This window comes from Eretmochelys imbricata, chromosome 7 (assembly GCF_965152235.1).
Source record: "Eretmochelys imbricata isolate rEreImb1 chromosome 7, rEreImb1.hap1, whole genome shotgun sequence".
Taxonomy (NCBI): domain Eukaryota; kingdom Metazoa; phylum Chordata; order Testudines; family Cheloniidae; genus Eretmochelys; species Eretmochelys imbricata.
The window spans coordinates 858,250-881,806 of record NC_135578.1 but is presented as its reverse complement, the minus strand read 5'-3'; the positions used below and the strand labels follow the sequence as shown (position 1 = coordinate 881,806).

The window sequence follows — 23,557 nt, the reverse complement described above, 5'->3', positions numbered from 1 at the left end:
CTCTCCCCCTTCTGTCCCCCCCAGCCCAGGATTCCTCCTTTCCCTCCCCGCTCTGGGAGCAGAGCCTCTCCTGTCACCCCCCCCCCACCCCAACACCTGGCAGGTGCAGACAGCAGGGCTTCAGCTGGTGCTAGCCCCCCGCAGCACTGAACTGAGGGGCCCCCGTAGTGCCCCGGGCACCATGCCCTGCCCCTGGGAGCACACAAGAACCCCCCACCAGCAGGCCACCCTCAGTAAGGCAGGAAAAAGGCTTTAATGGGGAAGGTACCAGAGCACGAACAGCAAGTGCAATAGCAAAAGCAGCACCCATTACAGATTCCAACTCTGTCGGGGAGTCCAGCCTCCTCAGCTACAGGCAGAAAAATGGAAGGTGAAGGCTACAGGCCGGAGTACATGCTGCCTAGTCCTGTGTCACACAGATGGGGCTGAAGGAGAGCAGTGCTCCCTGCAGTTCTGCCCAGCTGCACCCCTACCCTTAGTGGGGAATCTCTCACTAAAGCAGCCCATAGAGCTGCAGCAGGAAGGCTGTGGAGATTGGGAATTTGAGGGTGCCAGGACTGGCCCCCGCGAACACTGCTGCCTTGCCCAGGACAGCTGCTCTCAGCCCGACTTGCTGGAAGCCGTAACGCTGGGATTAGGCTCAGAGTTGTGTCTCCAGAATGCCACGTGCATGAGCGGTGCTTTGCAGCAGCTGGTAGAGCGGGCTGAGTGGGCACTGTCCTCAGCTGGAACGCCAGCTAGCAGGTACCAGCCTCAGGGCAGAAGCTGCTCGTGCTGTCCGGTACTGGAGCAGCCACAGCTCCCTCCAGCCCCCAGAGCCTTGGACAATTACAGCAATGATTAGTCATTTAAAAAATCATACAGAGTTGACAGTCTCAAACAAGCACAGAGTTTGGTTCAAACTATTAACTCCCCCCCCCATCCCTTCCCCGGGGCCGGTGGAGAATCAATGTACATTCCACTGGGACAGCTCCCGAAGATCGGATCGCTTCTCATCTCTTCCAGACAGCAAGGCCCTGAGCATGGCCCTCCCTAGCAGGGCAGCTGTGCAGACGCAGGAGAGAATGAGAACCTGAGCTGTGGAGTCCAGCACCACGCTCTAAAACTGTAAGGAAGGAAAAAAGAAAGGTGGGCAGGTGCCCATTAGTCCCTGTGCACCCACCCATCTTCCCAGTCACATACCCAGCCTGTACAGGGCCCTGCGAGCTACAGTGCTTTTGCACAGAATGTGCTGGAACCAAGCTGCCCTCATCTCTACTAGAGAGGGGGCAGCCTATGGAAAGTACAGATCCCAGAACTGGACACTCCAGCCAGCTCACGGAGCATGGGCAGTTGGGACCTGTGCTCTGGAGATGGTCACTTCTTACTGCACAGCTCTTCGCCTGGGGAGGTTGAGCTGCCGACCAGCCAACCGCACACATTGCGCACCCGCACCTGCCCCAGCCCACTGAACTCACATCCCTGCAGGAGCCTGCCTGCTGCAGCCATCCAGTCACTTGGTACCACACTGCTCCCTCATGTAACAGGGTACCAGGGATGCCCACATCACCCAGCAGCAGGCCCTCATCCCCCACGATGAGTCCCACCTCTGGGAGACTTCACATCACCCCAGGCAGGCCCTCCCCAAGCTGCACCCTCCAGGGATCATAGGAGCATAGCATGGCCATATTGGGTCAGACCAATGGTCCATCTAGCCCCATCAACAATGGCCAGTGCCAGATGCTTCAGAGGGAGTGATTCATCATGTCAACCAGTCTCAGCTTCTGGCAGGCAGAGGCTTAGGGACACCCAGTGCACAGGGTTGCATCCCTACCATCTTGGCAAATAGCCACTGATGGACCTGTCCTCCAGGAACTGATCGAGTTAGCTTTTGAACCCAGTTATACTTTTGGCCTTCACATCCCCTGGCAATGAGTTCCACAGGGTGACTGTTGTGTGAAGTACTTCCTTATGTTTGTTTGACCAGCTACCCATTAATTTCATTGGGTGACCCCTGGTTCCTTTGTTATGAGAAGGAGTAAACAGCACTCATTTACTTTCTCCACAGCAGTCGTGATTTTATAGGCCTCAACCCTGTCCTCCTCCTCAGTAGTTTCTCTCCAAATTTGACCTGTCCCAGTCTTTTTAAATCTCCTGCCAAAGCTGTTCCAAACCCCTCACCAGTTTGGTTGCCCTTCTCTGTACTTCTTCCAATTTAAAAAAAAAAAATTTTTTTTGGAGATAGGGCAACCACATCTACATGCAGTATTCAAGGGTCTGGGTGTACCACAGATTTATATAGTGGTGTTAGGATATTTTCTGTATTACCTATCCCTTTCCTAATTGTTCCTAACTATTGTTAGCTTTTCTAACTGCTGCAGCAGATGGAGTCATTGTGGATAGTTCTGACATCTGTTCAATGATCTCTTTCTTGAAGTGTCTAAATTAGCTGCGACCACATCATTTTATATGTGGAGGTGGGATGATGTTTTCCAATGTGCATTACTTTGCATTTATCAACAGTGAATTTCACCTGCCATTTTGTTGCCTAGTCACCTAGTTTTATGAGATCCCTTTTTAACTCTTTGCAGCTAACTTTCAACTTAACTATCTTTAGTTTTACATCTGCAAACTTTGCCACCTCACTGTTTATCCCTTTTTGCAGATCATTTATGAATATGTTAAACAGTATTAGTCCCAGTATAGATCTTAGGGGGACCAAACTATTTCTCTCCACTGAAAACTGACCTTTTATTCCTACCTTTGTTTCCTATCTTTTAACCAGTTACCAATCCATCAGAGAACCTTCCCTCTTATCCCATGACTGCTTACTTTGCTTAAGAGCCTTTGGTGAGGGACCTTGTCAAAGGCTTTCTGAAAGTCCAAGTGCATTATATCCACTGGGTCCTCCTTGTCCACATTTGTTGACCCCTCACAAAATAATTCTAATAGACTGGTGAGGCATGATTTCCCTTTACAAAACCTGCGTTGACTCTTCCCCACCATCTCATTTATCTATGTTTCATAATTCTGTTCTTTACTATGGAGTCAACCAATTTGCTCAATACTGAAGTTAGGCTTACTGGCCTGTAATTGCCAGGATTGCCTCTAGAGGCTTTGAAAAAAACCAACCAGCATCACATTAGCCATCCTCCCGTCATCCAGAGCAGTGGTCTCCGAAGTGGGGTGCGTGGCAGGAGGAGCGCCGCTGTCACGGTGGCGGCAGTGCTCCCGGACCTTTGATTCTCTGACAGCACACCAGTGCCAGCTTTTTTTTGTTTTGGGTTTCCTAGAACTGGCCCCGAGGGAGCGCGATCCAAAAAGTTTGGAGACCACTGACCTAGAGAGGCTGATTTAAGTGATGGTTATATACTGCAGTTTCGTATTTTAGTTCCTTCAGAACTCTTGGGTAAATACCATCTGGTCCTGGTGATTTATCACTGTTTAATTTAGCAATTTGTTCCAAAGCCTCCTTTATTGACACCTCAATTTGGGATAGTTCCTCAGATCTGTCACCTAAATATAATGGCTCAGGTTTGGGAATCTCCCTCTCATCCTCTACATGAATTCTTTGCATCACTTTTTCACTACAGTTTCTCTCCAGTGGATTTATTTTCCCTGTCTGCTGTTTTAGAACCTTGATTGTCCAGTGGCTTCCTGCTTCTGATGTACTTAAACACCTTTTGCTTAATGACAGGTTACAGACCAACACGGCTGCTACTCTGTATCCGCAAAAAGAAAAGGAGTACTTGTGGCACCTTAGAGACTAACCAATGTTAGTCTATAAGGTGCAACAAGTACTCCTTTTCTTTTTACTTTTTTGCTGTTAGCTTATGGGTCTCTTGCAAGTTGCTCTTCATATTCTTTGACCTGCCTAATTCTACTGTTACACGTGACTTGCTAGAGTTTATGCTCCTTTCTGTTTTCCTCAGTAAGATTGGACTTCCAGTTTCTGAAAGATATTTGTCTCTAACCACCTCTTTTACTGTTTAGCCAGGGTGACCTTTTTTGGTCCTCTAACAGTTCTTTTATCTGGGATATACATTTAGTTTCTGCCTCTATTATGATTTCCACTGAATGAATCCGATGAAGTGAGCTCTAGCTCACGAAAGCTTATGCTCAAACAAATTGGTTAGTCGCTAAGGTGCCACAAGTACTCCTTTTCTTTTTGCGAATACAGACTAACACGGCTGCTACTCTGAGACCTGCCTCTATTATGGTGTTTTAAAAAAGTTTCTATGCAGCTTGCAGGAATTTTCATGCTTGTGACTGTTCTTTTCAATTTCTGTTTAACTTCCTCGTTTTTGTATGGTTCCTCTTTTTTAAGTTAAATGCTACCGTGGTGATTTTCTTTGGTATTTCCCCTTCTACAAGGAAGGTATATTTAATTACATTATGGTCGCTATTACCAAGCAGTTCAGCTACACTCACCTCTTGGACCAGATCCTGTGCGCCACCTAGTACTAAATCAAGAACTGCCTCTCCCCTTGTGGATTCCAGGACTAGCTGCTCCAAGAAACAGTCATTTACCATGTCAAAAAATTTTCATCTCTTTATCCCATCCTGAGGTGATCTGTACAGTCAACATGGGGCTAGCTGAAGAAACCCATTATTACTGGGCTTTCTGATTTTGTATTAGCCAGGATGGGCAGGGATGGTGTCCCTAGCCTCTGTTTGCCAGAAGCTGGGAATGGGCAACAGGAGATGGATCACTCAATAATTGCCCTGTTCTGTTCATTACCTCTGGGACACCTGGCACTGGCCACTGTTGGAAGACAGGATACTGGGCTAGATGGACCTTTGGTCTGACCCAGTCTGGCCGTTCTTATGTAGCCTCTCTAATTTCCCTGAGCATTTCCAGTCACCAGCACCATCCTGGTCAGGTGGCTGGCAGTATATTCCTACTGCTCTAATCTTATTATTCAAGTATGGAATTTCCATTAGTTACTATATTTGACTCTTTCTTTCAGAGATAGTGCCACGCCTCCCCCTCAGTGTGATGTGCTCCATCACTCCTACATATTTTGTACCCTAGCCCCTCCCCATGCCACGCTCCAGGCAGAGACCACATACATGGGACTGCCTGTGTTCTAACTAGACCTTTTTAAGGGGCAGAGTCAGGAGACCCAAACAGGCTTTCATGTGACCCTTTGCAAGGCCCTCTAAAGGGAACATTGTTCCCATGAAGAAAAGGAGTACTTGTGGCACCTTAGAGACTGACCAATTTATTTGAGCATGAGCTTTCGTGAGCTACAGCTCACTTCATCGGATGCATACTGTGGAAACTGCAGAAGACATTATATACACAGAGACCATGAAACAATACCTCCTCCCACCCCACTCTCCTGCAGGTAATAGCTTATCTAAAGTGATCATCAAGTTGGGCCATTTCCAGCACAAATCCAGGTTTTCTCACCCTCCGTCCCCGGTCCCCCCTCCCCAAACTCACTCTCCTGCTGGTAGTAGCCCATCCAAAGTGACCACTCTCTTTAAAATGTGTATGATAATCAAGGTGGATTAGCTTTGGATAAGCTATTACCAGCGGGAGAGTGAGTTTGTGTGTGTGTGTGGGGGGGGAGGGTGAGAAAACCTGGATTTGTGCTGGAAATGGCCCAACTTGATGATCACTTTAGATAAGCTATTACCAGCAGGAGAGTGGGGTGGGAGGAGGTATTGTTTCATGGTCTCTGTGTATATAATGTCTTCTGCAGTTTCCACAGTATGCATCCGATGAAGTGAGCTGTAGCTCAGGAAAGCTCATGCTCAAATAAATTGGTTAGTCTCTAAGGTGCCATAAGTACTCCTTTTCTTTTTGCGAATACAGACTAACACGGCTGTTACTCTGAAAATTGTTCCCATGCTGGTTCTGGCAATCCAAACTCACCCTCCCCACACTCAGCCAGCATGGAAACAGACAGTGGGGATGTGCCAGGCCTCGCTTTAAGGCCAGGTTCCCACATCTCTGAGGAAAGGCTGTAGTCCCCCTTTGTCTAGCTGTTACCCCCAAAGCTCTCCCTGGTCAATAAGAGGCTACCCACGAGCCCCTTCCTGCAATGGGGAGGGGAAGGAAGCTGCTGTTCCCCTGCTTAGGAGCTCACGTTCTTGAGGAACTCCTCAGCAACGATGCGAGCCCTGGCGTTGACGGACAGCTTCATCTCACTGATCTCCTTGTCAATCTCTTCCATGAAGTGGATCACAAAATCCACTAGCTTGTGCTTGTACATCTGCTCCGTGTGGAAGTTTGTGATCAGGAAGCTGATGTCATAGCCCTAGTAGGGGAGAGGAAAGGAGCAACACCTCATCAGTGATCAGCACCAGAGCCCCTTTGCCCTGCCTGGCAGCTCAGCACCATGGCAAAGACGCTCACAACAGTGAGCTGCCAAAGCGGGCGAGTAGAAGCGTCCCTCTCTTACACCACAGGATATGCCCTCCCCCAGTCATCTCACCTCCACGGGTTTCCGGCGCAGGATGAAGAAGTTCTCAGCCCTCATCATCATGAAGCGCATGAATTTGTGGCACAGGATCTTCTCAATCTCGTCTGCCTGAAGAGGGGAAGGGGAAGTCAGGCTTCCTCAAGCTGAGTGCAAGCCACCAACCCTTTTCCTCAGCTCCAGCTCCGTTCTCTCCCCCTCCCCCCCCAGCAGGCTCACCTGTTTCACTGCAATGCTGACTCTCACGGAGTTGATGGACCCCTCGATCAGAACCTTCTCTTTCTCATTCCTGCTGATGATCACTGGCTGTAACAGCAGCTCTTTGCTACTCCTGCAAACCCAGAAAAGACATCAGCATGCATAGAGGAGGGAACACCTGTGAGCCCAAGGCACGTGCATGCCACAAGGGGCAGTCACCTACCAGGGAGTGGCTCGCTTACCTGGCCACTTGCAGCTGGGGAAAAGCGTAGGAACCTCATTGTAATACAGAAGCTTCCACTTTTGTACATAGCACTGATGCCAGATGTACAGCCCTCAGGACTGAAGAGGTCCAGCCTGAGCAGCACTACCCCTGTCAACATGCCTCATCTCTGTCCCACAGGAGCCACCCGCAAGCCTCCTTGGTCCATCCAGTCCTCAGCTTCCCTGATGGGACTGACCAGATGGGTAATTAGTGCCAGTTGTGCCAGCTGTGAGTTGTGTGTGTGGCACCATGCACTAGACTGAGACTCACACCAGACACGGACCAATTAGCAGCCAACACCCTTTGCTGTAGCCAGTGGCTTGGCAGAGGGGGAGGAGGGAAAGACTCCTTGCCTGCAAAGGGCTGTGTAAGGTCTTCACTACATGGGAATGTTTTCTTGATATAAACAATGCTTTAAATTCACACCTCTCTGGTTATCCTGGGGCAGCCTTCACATGGGCATCCAACCCCCACTATCACAGGGACTCTCTTCACTTTACATCTTTCTCCTGGTTAGGAGCTAAAGGTAAACCGAAGAAACCCCTGAGAGCAGAGTAACACACAGGGTTCCCCTGAGATCACAAGGCCTCCAGAGCCAGGAACCATCTTGCAGGAACAAAGCCTACTTCTCCCCCAAAGCTCCAAGACAGTAGCTGAAGGGAGCAATGCAAAGTGGTGCTTGCAGGGTTCCAGTCCCACGGGACAGCTGCAATACAAGCTTTCCCCACACAGCCGGTGCTTTGAACCCCCAAGGGATAGGAATATCTCCTAAGGATGGCAGGGGACTCTGGTTCCCATTCTCCAGAGCAGACTGGGCAGTACAGCCAGTCCCGTGCGGTGATGGAGACGCTCCTGGGACTAACTTCAGCCTCTCACTGAAACGTTCCAAACAACAAACATCTCGGCAACCTCAACCGTGCCCTTTGACTGCATGATGACAATGCAATTTCCAAGCACTTTGCCATGGAAGAGCCATATATTATTAATTAAAGCCAGGAAGGGACTTGTCTGCTGAACACACATTGCTTTCCTCAAGTACGCAGAAATGCATATTTCATGACAAAAAATTAGATCACAACAAAACAGCCTTAACTCTGACCCATCGATTGTTAATTTAATCAAATTCTGTTACCTTGATTTAAGTAGCAACACATTTTCTTTTAAGGGACATTGTTAAATGGAAAGTCTGAGCAGTAAACATATTTAACAAAATTACCTTCTCAATTGACAGTAGGATCTCAATACTGGTTCGTGAGAACAATATTCTAGGCAGAGCTGGTATTGATGCCTATACTTAAGGCTGCCAAACACTTCCTATAAGACACTAATTTAAACTGCATATAAACTGGGTCAAACCGTAGCCACTTTCCCATGCTGGGCATCTTATTCAGGCTGAATATAAGTCTCAGCAAAAATGGTTCAACCGTCTGACCAAGCGTAGAGGAAAATATTTTGTCCATGCTAAAACAATTCTTAAATTCACTGAGACGCTCTAGTGCTTTGCAGCCGGGACTAGAAATTTGGCGGGGTGAGGTGTCAGTGAGGAGCCCATTTTGCTGTTCCTGTGAAAACCTGCTCAAATGTGTTCTAGCCTTTGAAAAACTACGTTCACCTATGCTCCATGGAGACCTCAGAGTTCACCAGCTAAATTCTGCAAAGAGTTTATCTGCACTGACCATGCTCCAACCCAGGGTGAGCAGGACTTTCCTGGCCATTGCTGCCTGGTGCACCAGAACATGCAGGGAAGGGGTAAGAGTGGGGCAAAGTCAGGGCAAGTCTGGGAGCAGGGGTTGGGAGAGTCTGTTTTCCTATGCTGTTGGTGTTCCTCTGGCTGATGCCCAGGCAGCGTGGAGAAGAAAACACACTGACTCTGATACAGAAAGGACAAGGGCTGAACCTGGGGGCAGGATAGCTTGTGGGGGGAGAGACAGACGGGGACTGAGAGCTGGCTAGAAGGCATTGCAGATCAGTCGAAGAGGGAGGGGGAACTGGGACTGGCTGGGCAAGAAGCCTGAGAACGAACTGAAGAGAAGGGAAGCCAACTGGGACAAGAACCTGGGGGAAGTGTGTGTGGGGGGTGGGGGTAGGGGAAGAGATTACTAAGAAGCTGCTCGCTGCTCCATAACCCATGATGCTTCTGGCAGCCTTAGCCCCCCAGCCCCCGGGGTGACAGGCAGCAGCCTGAGCAAGCAGCCAACCCCCGTATATTTCCCCTGCTGGAACAGGGGCTCCAAGCCCTGTGAGGCCTTCAGGGCACGCTGGGCTTGAGCAGACTTCAGGGTGCCCCCCGCCCATCTCGGGGTCCCAACCCCCCGCCGTACCTGACTTCCACCTCCGGCTTGTTGTGTCGCTCCACCACCTGGGAGGAGAAGTTCTCCAGGCACAGGGCGGCCTGCAGCGTGGCACGCACTGCGTTCAGGTAGGGGCGCAGGGTGGCGGTCTAGGGAGAGTGGGGAAGTCAGAACCAGGACAAGAGCCACCAGCGCCCCTCCCAGGCCCGGCCTCCCCACTCCCGACCCGGCCGCGCCCCCAGGCCCCTCCACGCCTCCCCAGCCCCCGACCCCCTCCCCAGCCCCCGACCCCCTCCCCAGCCCCGCATTCCCGACCACCCTCCCGGCCCTCTCCAGCCCCCCGCCAGGTCCGGCCCAGCCCGGTCCTCCCCCCACCCCCGCCTCCCGACCCCCAGCCTCCGCCCCCGCCTCGCCACTCCCGACCCCCTCCCCGGCCCGGCCGCGCCCCCAGGTCCCCCCGCGCCTCCCCAGCCCCCGACCCCCTCCCCGACCCCCCCCTCCCGGCCCCCCCCCCACCAGGTCCGCCCCTCCCCCCACCTCCCCGGCCCTCCCCAGCCCCCGCCTCCCGGCCCCCTCCCCGGCCCGGCCGCGCCCCCAGGCCCCCCCCGCGCCTCCCCAGCCCCCGACCCCACATTCCCGACCCCCCTCAGCCCCCCACCAGGTCCGGCCCTCCCCCCACCTCCCCGGCCCTCCCCAGCCCCCGCCTCCCAACCCCCAGCCCCCACTCCCGGCCCCCTCCCCGGCCCGGCCGCGCCCCCAGGCCCCCCCCGCGCCTCCCCAGCCCCGCCTCCCCCCCCAGGTCCGGCCCAGGCCGGCCCTCCCCCCACCTCCCAGCCCCCGCGCGGCCTCGCCGGTCCCTTCTCCCCCGCCCCTACCATAGCGGCGGCTTCGGTCCGGTCCGGTCCGTCCGTCCAGCTCCCAGGAAGCGGAAGTGGCGGGTGCAGCCGCGGCGGCTTCTCTCTTCCGGGATGGGCGGCCCGTTCCATTACCGCCTGCGGGGGTCTCTCATCCGAGCCTCCCTCCTGGCCGGGAATGGAACCCGCCTCTCATCCTCCCACACCGGCTGCCCGCGCGGGGGGAGCAGGGGCAACACTTGGCCGCTGAGGCCCCACCGGGAGCGCCGGGGCTCCTCACTCCCCCCCATCCCGCACTTGGTATATTCCGGCCGCTGCTTCCATATTAGGGAACGGAGAGTGAGCTTGTTCAGCCAGCGGGGCGGGGCCTCTGGGTGGCGCCCAGCCAATGGGGATCGAGTATGGCTGCTCTGGGCTACGGCGGCCGGAAGGGCCGAGAGGATCGTTGCGCCGCCGGAAGTGCTGTGGGAACCCCCCTCCCCCGGCGTCGCAGTGGTAGCGGCCGCCTCGCCGAGCGGCGCCGTCTCCCTGGACCCGCGATCGCGGGCCGCGGCCTGAGGCCTCCGCAGCTGGGCCCAGCCCCCCGGAAGCGCCCCCGCGTCCCGGCCCCCCCAGCGCCCCCCCGGCCCAGCCCGGCCCCCCCATATCCCAGCGGTCCCCCAGCCCACGGACCCCCATATCCTGGTACCTCCGCGTGCTGGCCCCCCATATCCCAGTACCCCCCCGGGCCCCCATATCCTGGTCCCTCTGTGTCCCGGCCCCCCATATCCCAGCACCCCCCCAGCCTCGCCCCCCTCGGCCCCCCATATCCTAGACCCCCCAGGCCCCCAAACCCTGGTGCCTCCGCGTCCCGGCCCCCCCAGCCCAGACCCCCATATCCCAGTGCCCCCCCAGCGCAGCCCCCCCAGGCCCCATATCCTTGTGCCTCTGCGTCCCGGCCCCCCATATCCCGGTGCCCCCCAAGCCCGGCCCTCCCAGGCCTCCATATCCTGGTGCATCTGCATCCCGGCCCCCCATATCCCAGTGCCCCCCCAGCCCAGCGGCCCCCCCAGCCCGGCCCCCATAGCCTGGTGCCTCTGCGTGCTGGCCCCCCCATTGCCCGGTGCCCCCCCCATACCCTGGCACCCCCTGGGCCCCCATATCCTGGTGCCTCCACTTCCAGGCACCCCCATAGGCCAGCGCCCCCTGGCCCCCATACCCTGGTGCTCCCCCCTAGCCCGGTGCCCCCAAACCCCAGCACCTGGCGTGCTCGCGGCTGGGCGATGAGCGAGCTCAAGGACTGCCCACTGCAGTTCCACGACTTCAAGTCGGTGGATCACCTGAAGGTTTGCCCGCGTTACACGGCCGTGCTGGCCCGCTCTGAGGACGATGGCATCGGCATCGAGGAGCTCGACACGCTACAGCTGGAACTGGAGACGCTGCTGTCCTCGGCCAGCCGCAGGCTGCGGGTGCTGGAGGCAGAGACGCAGGTCAGGCTCCCTAGTTCCTCGGGGTGGCCTGGGGTACCAGAGTGATGGGCATGGGGATGCCAGGCCACCCAGCACAGCTGCAGCTGGAGTCCATCGGTCTTGGCTTCGCGGCCCTTTGCCAGGGACCATTTGGGCTCAGGAGGGAAGTCCCTTCTATGGCAGATGGAAGAGGTACCCCATATCTGCAAAGCTCCCCCCACTTCACGCACAGCCCATTTGGGGTCTGCCAATCCATGGTGCCCATGCCAAGAGCCGCTTGGGGGCAGTGCTGACCCAGCAGCAGGGGGTAGACCCTGTGGGCTTCAAACAAGCCAGCCGTGGAATGGTTAACATGTTGGGGTTTGATGAGTTGTCATTACTCTTCAGAGTGAACACTATAACAGAGTCCCAAGTAATGTCACAAGTTATTGGGGTGGCTGAGCGATGGTTAATGGCCAGGGCCTTGTGCTATACAGGAGGTCAGCATGATTTCATAGCATGATTTCATAGCCCCATCTGGCCTAAAAGGCCAAGAACCTTTGCCTTGTGGTAATGGCTGCAGCTGGGTCACTGCTTGTTGCTCTGTGGGTTGGCTCTGACCGGTAGGCCTGTTAACTTGTTTTCTCTGTGCCTGGAATTGCTTCATACAGGGGCTAGCCCCTGTTTTGTCCAGTGTGCCATCTCCCCAGTACTGGTTCCTCCCTCCCATGGCAGACAATGCCACAACAGAGCCCTGCTTGCTGCCAGTCTTGCAAGTCTGCCCAGCCTGTTTCCCCTTCCTTCTCTCTCTGTGGGTTGTGCTCCCTGTGAGCTGCAGAGGGATGCCAGCTGCCAGGGAGAACAGAGCTTGAGGGGAAAGGGGATGGGGGGGACCCTTAAAGGGCAGGCACGGCTCACTGAGGGCAGGAGTCCTGGATGGAACTAGACCCTTCCCTTTCCGCTCCTGGTTCTGGGCGCAGCCAGCTGTCTGTCTGGTGTGACACAGTGCCATTCTCTTTCAGATTTTGACAGACTGGCAGGACAAGAAGGGGGACAGGCGGTTCCTGAAGCTGGGCAAAGAGCACGAACTGGGCACCCCAGTTAAACACGGAAAGCCTAAGAAGCAGAAACTAGAGGGGAAGGGTGGCCATGGCACAGGGCCCGGCCCTGGGCGGCCCAAATCCAAGAACCTTCAGCCCAAGATCCAAGAATATGGAGTTTCCAGACGACCCAGTTGACATGCCTCGGATCCCCAAAAATGATGCCCCAAACAGGTATGGGGTATCTGTGCGAAGCGACACTGAGAGAGTGGGGGTGGAGACAGCTGGGCACAGTGAGCAAAGGGACACTGGGAGTTCCCAAGGAAAACAAACTCATTTCCCTGTTGCTCCTGGTCAAAGCCACCAGCTGCGAAGCTGAATTGGAGCTTGGATGGCGTGAGAGTGAAGTCTGGTCTGGCACTGAGCCATCCTAGGGCACAGAATCCATCTCCTCGGTAGAGGAGCAGCCACGGCTCTGTGCCCGGCTTGGGGTGGCCACCTGCCCCCTGCTCTCTGAGTGCCTGCTTTGCTGTGCCCTGCAGGTTCTGGGCTTCGGTGGAGCCCTACTGTGCTGACCTCACCAGTGAGGAGGTGCGAACCCTGGAGGAGCTGCTCAAACCCCCGGAGGATGAGGCTGAGCACTACAAGGTAAAGACCTCGGCGCAGCCACCCTCCAAGCCCCACGCTATCCTCCTGCTGTCTGGACTCTTCAGTCCTGTACCTTGCGGTGGTTGTCGACTCCACTGGGGCGAGGCACGCAGCAAAGGCCTGTGTTTGTGGGCCCGTTCCCTCCCCTCTGGATCCGGGCAGGGCCATGGGGCCTCTTGTCTGTGCTCGGGCAATGCAGGCTGGGTGGGACCAAGCTGAGCTGGAGGCTGTATTCTCCGAAAGGCCCGTGCTGCTTTGCCCCCGTTCTAGGGCAGCAGAGCAGCGCCGGGCTCTCCATGGAATACAGCAACCATTTCGGTTTCATTTCCAGGGCACTAAGTGGCCCAGGCCTTGGGTATCTGAAAGCTCGTCCCCTGCTCCAGCACTTGGGCCTCCCTCTGCTTTTCAGACACAATCAAACTGCCTGCTGCAAGGGGCAGGAGACAGCAGCCTCCTCGCAGGCCGGCCCCGCACTGTGGCACTTGCGGCTGCAGGATCTGAACGAACCCAGATCTCTGCGTGCTGCAGGCCATGCCCAAACCTCCTTCCTGTGCTGTGCCAGGCCCTGGCCCAGCAGGTTGTTTTCAGTGAGAAACCCCAGCGGAGAGGGAGGGCAGGGACAGTTAGTCCATGAGTGCTCAGATCCCCCACTGGGCAGCGCGGAACGAGAACCTGGCTGGAGCAGTGGGCATTGTGGAAGGGGAGAGGAGAGCAGTACATTTGGTATATTAGGATATTGTCACTGCAGCTCAGCCCTGTTGTGCTGCCCTCGAGGCCGGACGTGGGGCCGGAATGCAGAAAGTCACCTCAAAATGGCACGGCCAAGCCCCACATCTGGAGAGCCTAGGGGAAAGCTGCATGCGCAGCCTTACCCCTGCCTTGGGCAAGCTCAGATACCACCACCAGCAAGAAGGTCCCAGACCAGGGGTTTCTCTCTAAGCGGCGACAGAAATGTGCAGCATCTCTGAGTGCTCAGCACAGCTCTGGGTAGGCTTGAGGTCACCCAGACTCGTGTGCAGCACCATGGTGGACAACTGAATCAGGGAGACGGAAATGTGCTAGCCTCTGGAGGGGTTTAGTGTTAAACTGCAGCGTTACAGCAATCAGTGCAAATGCCTCTTAATCTGCTGCCCGCTTAATGCAGCGAAAGCCGTGGCACCTGGAGACACAGTTTGTGTCCACTCCAGGGAAAATGGAGCCTGAAATATACTGACCACTTCCAAATCGGTGGCAAAGCAGAATTTCTGGGCCGAAATACCTGCTTTAACAGTGTTCCAAAGAGTGCCAGTCCCAAACGCCGAACAATTCCCCCCCTTTCATGCAAACAGACACACTCACTGGTCCCACTGCTTCAGGCAGGAGATGCGTGGGACACTACCCAATGGCTGTTCAGAGTCAGGGGTGGTACAGGGCTGCAGAGAGGAGTATGAAAATCCAGACCTTAGTGAGAAGCAGAAGTCCAGGGGGCCAGGACCCCTGGCCAGTACTCACCCGCTGCCCTCCCAGCTCACCCAGCGAGAGCGCCCGAGCACCGGCCCAGCTGCCTCTCTGCCCCACGTATGCGTGCAGGAGTGACAAATGGAGTCCACGACACTCCTTGTGTAGCGTAGGCGGCAGCTGGCACCTGGCTCTGCTTGTGCTGGTCAAGCCGGTAACCTCAGTGCGTGCTGTGCTGGGGCGAGACCCGAGCTGTGAGGGACACTGCCCGCGGGGCCATGCTCTGCCAAGCCTCTGGTGGGAGAGGGGGCTGCAGGGGCTCAGAACCCAGCTCCCTGAGCTCCTGCTCTCGCTGTCCTGCTGTTGTAGATCCCACCTCTGGGGAAGCATTACTCTGTGCGCTGGGCCCAGGAGGACCTGCTGGAAGAGCAGAAGGATGGCACCCGGGCAGCAGCGGCTGCTGACAAGAAGAAAGGCATCTTGGGACCACTAACGGAGCTGGACACAAAAGGTGCCTCTGCTCCCCTTCCCCAGGCAGCACCTCCATGGAGGGACTGAGCGACATGTACTGGGGGGGGGGGGTCGTCCACGCCCAGCACTAGGGGGGAGAGTGGAACTGGAGGGTTTGTCCACGCCCAGAACCGAGGAGGGTGGGCGGGTTTTGTCCCCACTAGCACCGATGGGGCTGTGTGGGAGGGGGGTTGGGGGGGGGTTCGTCCACACCCAGCACCGAGGGATGGGAGGCAGAGGGGGTTCGTCCATGCGGGGGGCGGGGGGGGGCTGTGGTTCAGGCACGCCCAGCACTGAGGGACTGGTGTGGGGGGTAGGGGTATGTGCCAGCCTCACCCATGTGGCTGGAGAGTCCCCGGCCCTGGTGCAGGGCGGTGGGGGACATGCCAGCCTCACCCTGGGGCAGCTGGGGAGTCCCAGAGTGGAGGCTGTTAGGCCCTGTTCTGCTGCAGCCGCCGCTCTGCTCACCGCTTCCTTCTTGCAGATGTGGATGCACTGCTGAAGAAGTCAGAGTCCCAGCAGGAGCAGCCCGAGGACGGCTGCCCGTTTGGGCCCTTGACGCAGCGCCTCCTGCAGGCACTTGTAGAGGTGAGTGAGGCTCCGGGGCGACCCTGGCTGCCGTACCCCGTGGGGCGTGGGTCCCAGCAGCTTGAAACTCATCTTTCTCTCCTTCTCTGCTGCTAGGAGAACATCATCTCGCCCATTGAGGACTCCCCGATCCCAGAGCTGGCGGGCAAAGACTCGGGAGCTGACGGTGCCGGTACTTCACCCCGCAGCCAGAACAAACCCTTCAGGTGAGCAGCCCTATGCAGCCAGCCTGGTGGGCTGGTGGCCTGGCCAAGAGGCTCTTGTCTGCCTGGGAAACTGCTCCAGAACCTGGTCTGAATGTGCTGAGGTGCCCCCCAGGCCTGGGGTGGGTGCGCCGGGGCTGTAAGGGAAGAACATAAGAATGGCCAGATGGGGTCAGACCAAAGGTCCATCTAGCCCCGTATCCTGTCTGCTGACCATGGCCACTGCCAGGTGCCCCAGAGGGAATGTACAGAACAGGTAACCGTCAAGTGATCTATCCCCTTGCCCATTCCAGCTTCTAGCAAACAGAGCCTAGGGAAACCATCCCTGCCCTTCCTGGCTAATAGCCATTGATGGACCCATTCTCCATGAACTTATCTAGATCTTTTTTGAACCCTGTTATAGTCTTGGCCTTCACAACATCCTCTGGCAAAGGGTTCCACAGGTTGACTGTGCGTTGTGGGAAGAAATACGTCCTTTTGTGTGTTTTAAACCTGCTGCCTATTAACTTCATTGGGTGACCCCTAGTTCTTGTGTTATGACAAGAAGTAAATAACACTTTATCTACTTTCTCCACACCAGTCATGATTTTGTAGACCCCAATCATATCCCCCCTTAGTCGTCTCTTTTCCAAGCTGAAAAGTCCCCTGTCTTATTAATCTCTGGTCATATGGTAGCTGTTCCATACCCCTAATAATTTTTGTTACCCTTTTCTGAACATTTTCCAATTCCAATATAGCTTTTTGAGATGGGGCGACCACATCTACAGGCAGTATTCAAGATATGGGCGTATCATGGATTTATATAGAGTGTGACAAAGTTCCTGCTCTACCTTGGTGCGTCTTGCGCTTATTGGCGGATTTGCTCGCCTGGCGCTTCACGGCAGCCCTCAGCTTGGCCATTTTTCTGAACCCACAGTCCAGGTCAACTCCTCCTGTGTCTGACCAGGAGTTGGGAGGATTTGGGGGGAACCTGGGCCCGTCCTCTACTCCGGGTTCCGGCCCAGGGCCCTGTGGAATGCAGCTGTCTAGAGTGCCTCCTGGAACAGCTGTGCGACAGCTACAACTCCCTGGGCTACTTCCCCATGGCCTCCTCCCAACACCTTCTTTATCCTCACCATGGGACCTTCCTCCTGGTGTCTGATAATGCTTGTACACCTCAGTCCTCCAGCAGTCCGTGTTCTCACTCTCGGCTCCTCACACGCACACCACAAACAGAAGTGAGCTCCTTTTTAAAACCCAGGTGCCGTGATTAGCCTGCCTAATTGATTCTAGCAGCTTCTTGATCGGCTGCAGGTGTTCTAATCAGCCTGTCTTAATTGTCTCCAGAAGGTTCCTGATTGTTGTGGAACCTTCCCTGTTACCTTACCCAGGGAAAAGGGACCTACTTAACCTGGGGCTAATATATCTGCCTTCTGTTACTCTCCTGTAGCCCTCTGGCCCGACCCTGTCACAAGAGGTAGTACGATATTTTCAGTCTTATCTATCCCTTTCTTAATTTTATTTATTTAGTGTGTGCATAGTCGTCTAGCCATTCCCAACATTCTGTTCGCTTTTTTGGCTGCCGCTGCACATCAAGTGGATGTTTTCTGAGAACTATCCGCAATGATTCATAGACTCATAGATATTAAGGTCAGAAGGGACCATTATGATCATCTAGTCTGGCCTTCTGCACAGTGCAGGCCACCGAAGCTCACCCATCCACTCCAGCAATAAACCTCTCACCTATGTCTGAGCTATTGAAATCCTCAAATCATGGTTTAAAGACTTCAAGGCACAGAGAATCCTCCAGCAAGTGACTCGTGCCCCATGCTGCAGAGGAAGGTGAAAAACCCCCAGGGCCTCTTCCAATCTGCCCTGGAGGAAAATTCCTTCCTGACCCCAAATATAGCGATCAGCTGAACCCTGAGCACGTGGGCAAGAATCACCAGCCAGATACCCAGGAAAGAATTCTCTGTAGTAACTCAGATCCCACCTCATCTAACATCCCATCACAGGCCATTGGGCCTATTTACCATGAATAGTTAAAGATCAATTAATTGCCAAAATCATGTTATCCCATCATACCATCTCTTCCATAAAATTACCGAGTTTAATTTTGAAGCCAGATAGGTCTTTTGCCCCCACTGCTTCCCTTGGAAGGCTGTTCCAGAATTTCACTCCTCTGATGGTTAGAAACCTTCGTCTAATTTTAAGTCTAAACTTCCAAATGACCAGTTTATATCCATTTGTTCTTGTGTCCACATTGGTAGTGAGCTTAAGTAATTCCTCTCCCTCTCCGGTATTTATCCCTCTGATATATTTATAGAGAGCAATCATATCTCCCCTCAACCTTCTTTTGGTTAGGCTAAACAAGCCAAGCTCCTTGAGTCTCCTTTCATAAGATTTCATGGATTTGTGCTGGAAATGGCCCAACTTGATGATCACTTTAGATAAGCTATTACCAGCAGGACAGTGGGGCGGGAGGAGGTATTGTTTCATGGTCTCTGTGTGTATATAATGTCTTCTGCAGTTTCCATGGTATGCATCCGATGAAGTGAGCTGTAGCTCATGAAAGCTCATGCTCAAATAAATTGGTTAGTCTCTAAGGTGCCACAAGTACTCCTTTTCTTTTTGCGAATACAGACTAACACGGCTGTTACTCTGAAACCTTTCATAAGACAGGTTTTCCGTTCCTCGGATCATCCTAGTAGCCCTTCTCTGTACATGTTCCAGTTTGAATTCATCCAAGATCTTTCTTGAGTTGTAACAGCTAATTGAGACCCCCATTATTTTATCTGTATAGTTGTGATTGTTTTCCAGCGTGCATTACTTTGCATTTATCCACATGGAATTTCATCTGCCATTTTGTTGCCCAGTCACCCAGTTTTGAGAAATCCTTTTTGTAGCTCTTTGCAGTCAGTTTCGGATTTAACTATCTTGAATAGTTTTGTATCATCTGCAGATTTTGCCACCTCACCGTTTACCCCTTTTCCAGATCAGTTGGATATGTTGGATATGAATATGTTGAACAGCAGTGGGCCCAATACAGACCCCTGGGGGTCACCACTATTTACCTCTCTCCATTCTGAAAACTGACCATCGATTCCTACCCTTTGTTTCCTATCTTTTTAGCCTGTTACTGATCTATGCGAGGACCTTCCCTCTTATCCCATGACAGCTTACTTTGCTTAAGAGCCTTTGGTGAGGGACCTAGTCAAAGGCTTTCTGATGATCTAAGTACACCATATCTACTGGATCCCCCTTGTCCACATGCTCGCTGACCCCCTCACAGAATTGTAGTAGGAGCAGAGAAGAAACTTCTCTTCTCGTGTCTACATGCGTTGAGGAATTGCTCAGGGAGAAGTTCAAGGTTTAGAGAGCCTGGTGTGTTCAGCCCCTGAGCAGAACTCTCCTGTCCCCTCTGAGATCCAGTGCTCGAGAGCCTGGGCTCTCCTGTGCCTGGCAGGCAGCACCAGAGCCAAGGGAGAGGAATGGGCTCATACTCTTGCCGAGTTGGACTCGGAAGCAGCCAGCCTGTGGGTGAGATCTGGGTGGGGAGCCTGGTTAGTTCTCACTGCCTCCTTTCTGGAGTGAGGGCCAGCCCTGCCTGCCCCGGGCAGAGGGGAGGGGACAAAGGGGGGGCTGGCCGGCTGGCTCTTTGCTGATCTAGCAGGTGTGCTGCTGCAGTAGCCGGGTGGTGGGCTGCCAGGGCCTCACAGAAGCTCCCTTCTCTGCCCCTTGCAGCGTCCCCCACACCAAGTCCCTGGAGGGGCGGCTCAAGGAGGAGCTGATTGCCCAAGGCCTGCTGGAGTCCGAGGACCGCCCCCCCGAGGACTCGGAGGATGAGGTCCTGGCAGAGCTGCGCAAGAGGCAGGCCGAGCTCAAGGCGCTCAGTGCTCACAACCGGGCCAAGAAGCAGGAGCTGCTCAGGTGGGTGTGGGGCCGGAGGTGCTGGCAGGAGGCTAGGCCACAGCTGACGGCTCTGCCTCTCTCCCCAGGCTGGCCAAGGATGAGCTACACAGGCAGGTTCTGCGGCAACGTGTGCGCGTGGCTGACAATGAGGTCATGGACGCCTTCCGCAAGATCATGGCGGCACGCCAGAAGAAGCGCACGCCCACCAAGAAGGAGAAGGACCAGGCCTGGAAGACCCTTAAGGAGCGCGAGAGCATCCTCAAGCTCCTGGATGGCTAATGGGGAAGTGCCTCAGCCTGCCCTGTCTCTCCAGACTGGCTGCCCAGCTGGGCTCCCTCTGCCTGCACAGACCGCTCCTCGCTGGGGACAGGGAGGCTCTGACCCTGGGCCTTAGCAGTGACTTCCCTGGCCTTGTCTCAGTGGGGCTGGGCACAGGCTCAGCTCTGTCTGCCTGGGGCCAGGCTGGAGGGTTTGCCAGGCCCTGGGGAGGCAGAGCCCCCATGTGTGTCCCCGCCTGTGGCTCTGCACCTGGTAGCACCTCCCTGAGCAGCTCTCTGGACTCCCCCTTCTCCCTGGGGTGCTCAGCTTCTCTGTATCCCCCTTCCCTACTATGCTGTGCAAGGTACGCTCTCCCTTCCCAGCCCCCGGTGGGCCTGCTCCCTGGAGCAGGTGATCTGCAGGGGCGGGTGCTGCGCAGGGCTGGGCCAGGGCCCTTCTTCTAGGTCTGTTCTTTGGATCCCTGCTGCAGCCAAGGGCACCAGAGGGCTCCCTCATCCGTCTGCCTGTAGGCAGCGCTCTTTCCTTTCTGGCCTATCTGGCTGTAGATCTAGAGCACTTGTCTGGCTGCAGGCGAGAGCCATCCAGCCGCCCTAGGACCACACAAGCACAGCTGCCTGTCTAGAAGGATCACTGGTCCCGGCCTCTCTCCTGGTCGCATGGGCAAGGGCAGGGGCTGACCAGCCCTGCTAGCATAGCCCCAGCCTCCAAAGGGCCTGAAGCCAAGCAGGGAGCTGCTGCCTGGAGAAACCAGGGTCTGGGTGCCCCCCACGTACCCAGTTGTGAGCAGCAGAGAGTGCTGTGACCCTGGGAACAGCCCAGCTTCCCTCTCCGGGTGCAGCTGGGCCCTGCTGTTATTCTTGGAAAGCCGTGACAGCCCTGACAGCGGCTGCGCTGCAGCCTCCAGCCCCACTGCCTGGGGTGCCTCCATGGGGTGGGTGTGTAGCTCCGGGGAGTGGGGAGGATACAGACCTGCTGGACAGTGCATCTCTGTTCCACTTCCAGCTCAGTCCCCAGGTGCGGCGGGAGCTGCCAAAGCAGGGGGCTCTAGCTGTGTCCCTGTCCCCTTCCCCTGGGTGGGGGGCTGGCCCTTGGGGGAGTGGGGCTGGAAGTGCAGCTAGAAGTCTCCATGGCTGGAGGCTGTCCAGCCACAGGAGGGAGCTGCCAAAGTGCAATGGGAAGTTGAGGCCCGAAGGACAGCCCCTCGCTTTGCCTCAGGCCAGCACAGCAGTGGGGGTGGGCATGCAGCAGAGCGGAGGGGGCCTGAGGCAAAGGGGGAAGGAGCGCTCCCCTGCTGTACAGGTCGTGCCAGGGCAGTTCTGGCAGTGCTGGGTGGGCAGGAAGACGGTAGCAAATGGAGGGGCAGGGGCTGGCTGAAGTGCAGGACCTGGATCTCTGCCTCTGTGCAGGGAGGGCCCCGCTCCACCTGGGGCCCCTGCAGTCCTGCACTCAGCTGCAGAGGTGCCCCCTATGAGGCTTGCCCCTTGCGGGGAGGCACAGGCTATGCCTGGCTGGGAGAGCACCTTAGTCCTAGCTTGTGGAGCTCCTTCTGGCTGTAGTAGCCGTCTCCTGGGAGGGCCGGGACACCATGGCTGGGGCTGTGCCAACTGGGCAGAACCTAGAGGGATTGAGCTGGGGCCAGGCAGGGGTCCTGGGCTCCCCTCTGCTTAGAGGGAGCAGCCCAGTTGCTGCTGAGATTTGAGGCTCTGGGGGTCTCAGCACCAAGGCTGGGTCAGGCCTGTGCTGGGGGTGCCGCCTGCTGGGCTCTGCATGAGAATGACAGCTTTTAGCTGATGGGGCAGGGGAGGGATGAGGTGGGCCGTGCACCTGTCTCATGTCAGTGCCCCGCACCACTGCCCGTGGGTGGGTGCTCTCTGCACAGGCCCTGCCAGGGAGTGGGGGGCTGGAGAGCAGAGACCCTCCAAACCTAGCTGCTGCCCATGGGGTGGGTGGGGAAGCTGCTATTTGCCTTAGTGGGGTGGGCTGGAGTTCTGCCAGCCCTGTGGGTGCTCTCTCCAGTCCAGCACTGGGCACCTTCTGGGCTTCCCGAATGCCAGTTGTCTGCCCCCTGGCCTCCCCCAACCGAAGGTGCACAAGGATAGGTTCCAGCCAGGGAAACCTTTGTTTTCTCTCCAGCGGTTTCTTCACTCAGCTCCCTGTTCGCTGGGAGACTCTGGGGCTGGCTCTTGGGCCCGCTGGTCTGGAGGGTGGTCAGAGGGTCCTTGCACCACTTTCTCTGAAAGCTTGAATGGTCGTATCAGGGTATGGGAGCAGGTGAGGCCTGCTCCAGCCCCTGGCCATGATGCCAGCAGCGCTGGGAGGTCCCTGTTGTTAGTGGGCTAAAACCGGAGCAAACCTATCGGCTGACACACACACAGGAGGGTTTCCGTGTCATTCTGGCTAGGGAGGGAAGTGTGCCAGCTGAAGAGCTGGGACTATATTGACTAGTTGAAGGGGAACCCCTAGGGTCTCCCTGGCCTCTGCAAAGCACTGTTGGGGGCACTAGGCTGCTGGAATTCTGTGAGCAGCTCAGTCGTGGAGTGGGACTTCCAAAGGGCCTCAGACAGGGCTGGAGCCAGAAACCCCCGCCTAGGTTATCCAGTCTGGCAAAAGGTGGGGAAGGCCTGAGGCCATGAGCACGGTCAAGCTATGGCTACATGGAGCTGCCTCGGTGGCTCACGGACTTTTCTACGCCTGCCTCGCTCCCCACACCCTCTTCCTGAGAGGACAATTGTAGAGTTGGAAAGTTCTTGGCCCATGGTTGGGTCCGAGGCTGGGTGTTCAGTGTATTTATTAGCAAGCGAGAAATTTAGCCATTGTTGCAGATGACACCAAATTATTTAAATAAAGATGGTGAAGACTGAGAGGAGCCTGCGGGGGTCTGACCAGCCAGGAGACCAGGCAACCCACTGGCAGATGGCAGTCAGAGCTGACAGACAAATGAACATTGGCAGGAATAAGTCAACCTGCTCGCTTGCTGTACAGGGCTCTCAAGGAACTGTAATGACCCAGGGAAAAGGCCTGGCTGTTCTTGGGCCGGGTCAGTGGAAGCTCTGCTCCGTGTGCAGCCGCAGTGAACAAGCAAATAAACAGGTGGGATGCGCAAGGATGAAAAAGCCTCCTCTGGGATGCTGTGATCAGTGCTAGTCCCCACGTCTCCGCCAGAACGCAGCAGGAATCAAGGGGCTTGGGCAGAGGCAACGCGAATGGTCTGGGGCTGGAAAGCCCCCAGGCAGAGAGCCTGAAACACTTGGGCCTGTCTCCTTAGAGAAGAGACAAGGGGGGAGCGGATTAAGGTGGCCTGGGGAATGAATGGGCTAGAAAAGGCAGAGTGGGCACTGCCGTTCTCCCTCTGTCCTGACAGGAGAACCGGGCCTTTCGGGACGCTGGCAGGTAGCCCGTTTGCAGCAGGGAGGAAAGACCTGGTCAACCCTCTGCTGCCCAGGGCTGATGCCTCCGCAGGCTGTAACGGGGGCCAGGAGGGAGCATCTGGGAGCATGAGAGCGAGAAGGGCCCGCA

At 55.7% G+C, this 23,557-nt stretch overlaps 2 protein-coding genes across 2 annotated transcripts; one reads left to right on the top strand and one right to left on the bottom strand.

Moving 5' to 3' along the window:
• Positions 1 to 236: 236 nt before the first annotated feature.
• Positions 237 to 10,186, bottom strand: ARPC4 (actin related protein 2/3 complex subunit 4). Its single transcript, XM_077821114.1, has 6 exons — positions 10,040 to 10,186; positions 9,195 to 9,313; positions 6,630 to 6,741; positions 6,426 to 6,521; positions 6,078 to 6,248; positions 237 to 1,105 (listed from the first exon to the last, which is right to left on the bottom strand). Exons 1-6 carry the CDS (start codon positions 10,148 to 10,150, stop codon positions 1,100 to 1,102), a joined length of 615 nt encoding a protein of 204 aa, XP_077677240.1. The 5' UTR covers positions 10,151 to 10,186; the 3' UTR covers positions 237 to 1,099.
• Positions 10,187 to 11,145: 959 nt separating this feature from the next.
• On the top strand, positions 11,146 to 23,154 carry TADA3 (transcriptional adaptor 3). Its single transcript, XM_077822390.1, is given in 9 exon segments — positions 11,146 to 11,487; positions 12,468 to 12,659; positions 12,661 to 12,719; positions 13,028 to 13,133; positions 14,940 to 15,081; positions 15,565 to 15,668; positions 15,765 to 15,874; positions 19,595 to 19,780; positions 19,849 to 23,154. Coding segments are annotated over 9 exon segments (1,299 nt in total). The 5' UTR covers positions 11,146 to 11,280; the 3' UTR covers positions 20,042 to 23,154.
• The last annotated feature ends 403 nt before the right edge of the window (positions 23,155 to 23,557 follow it).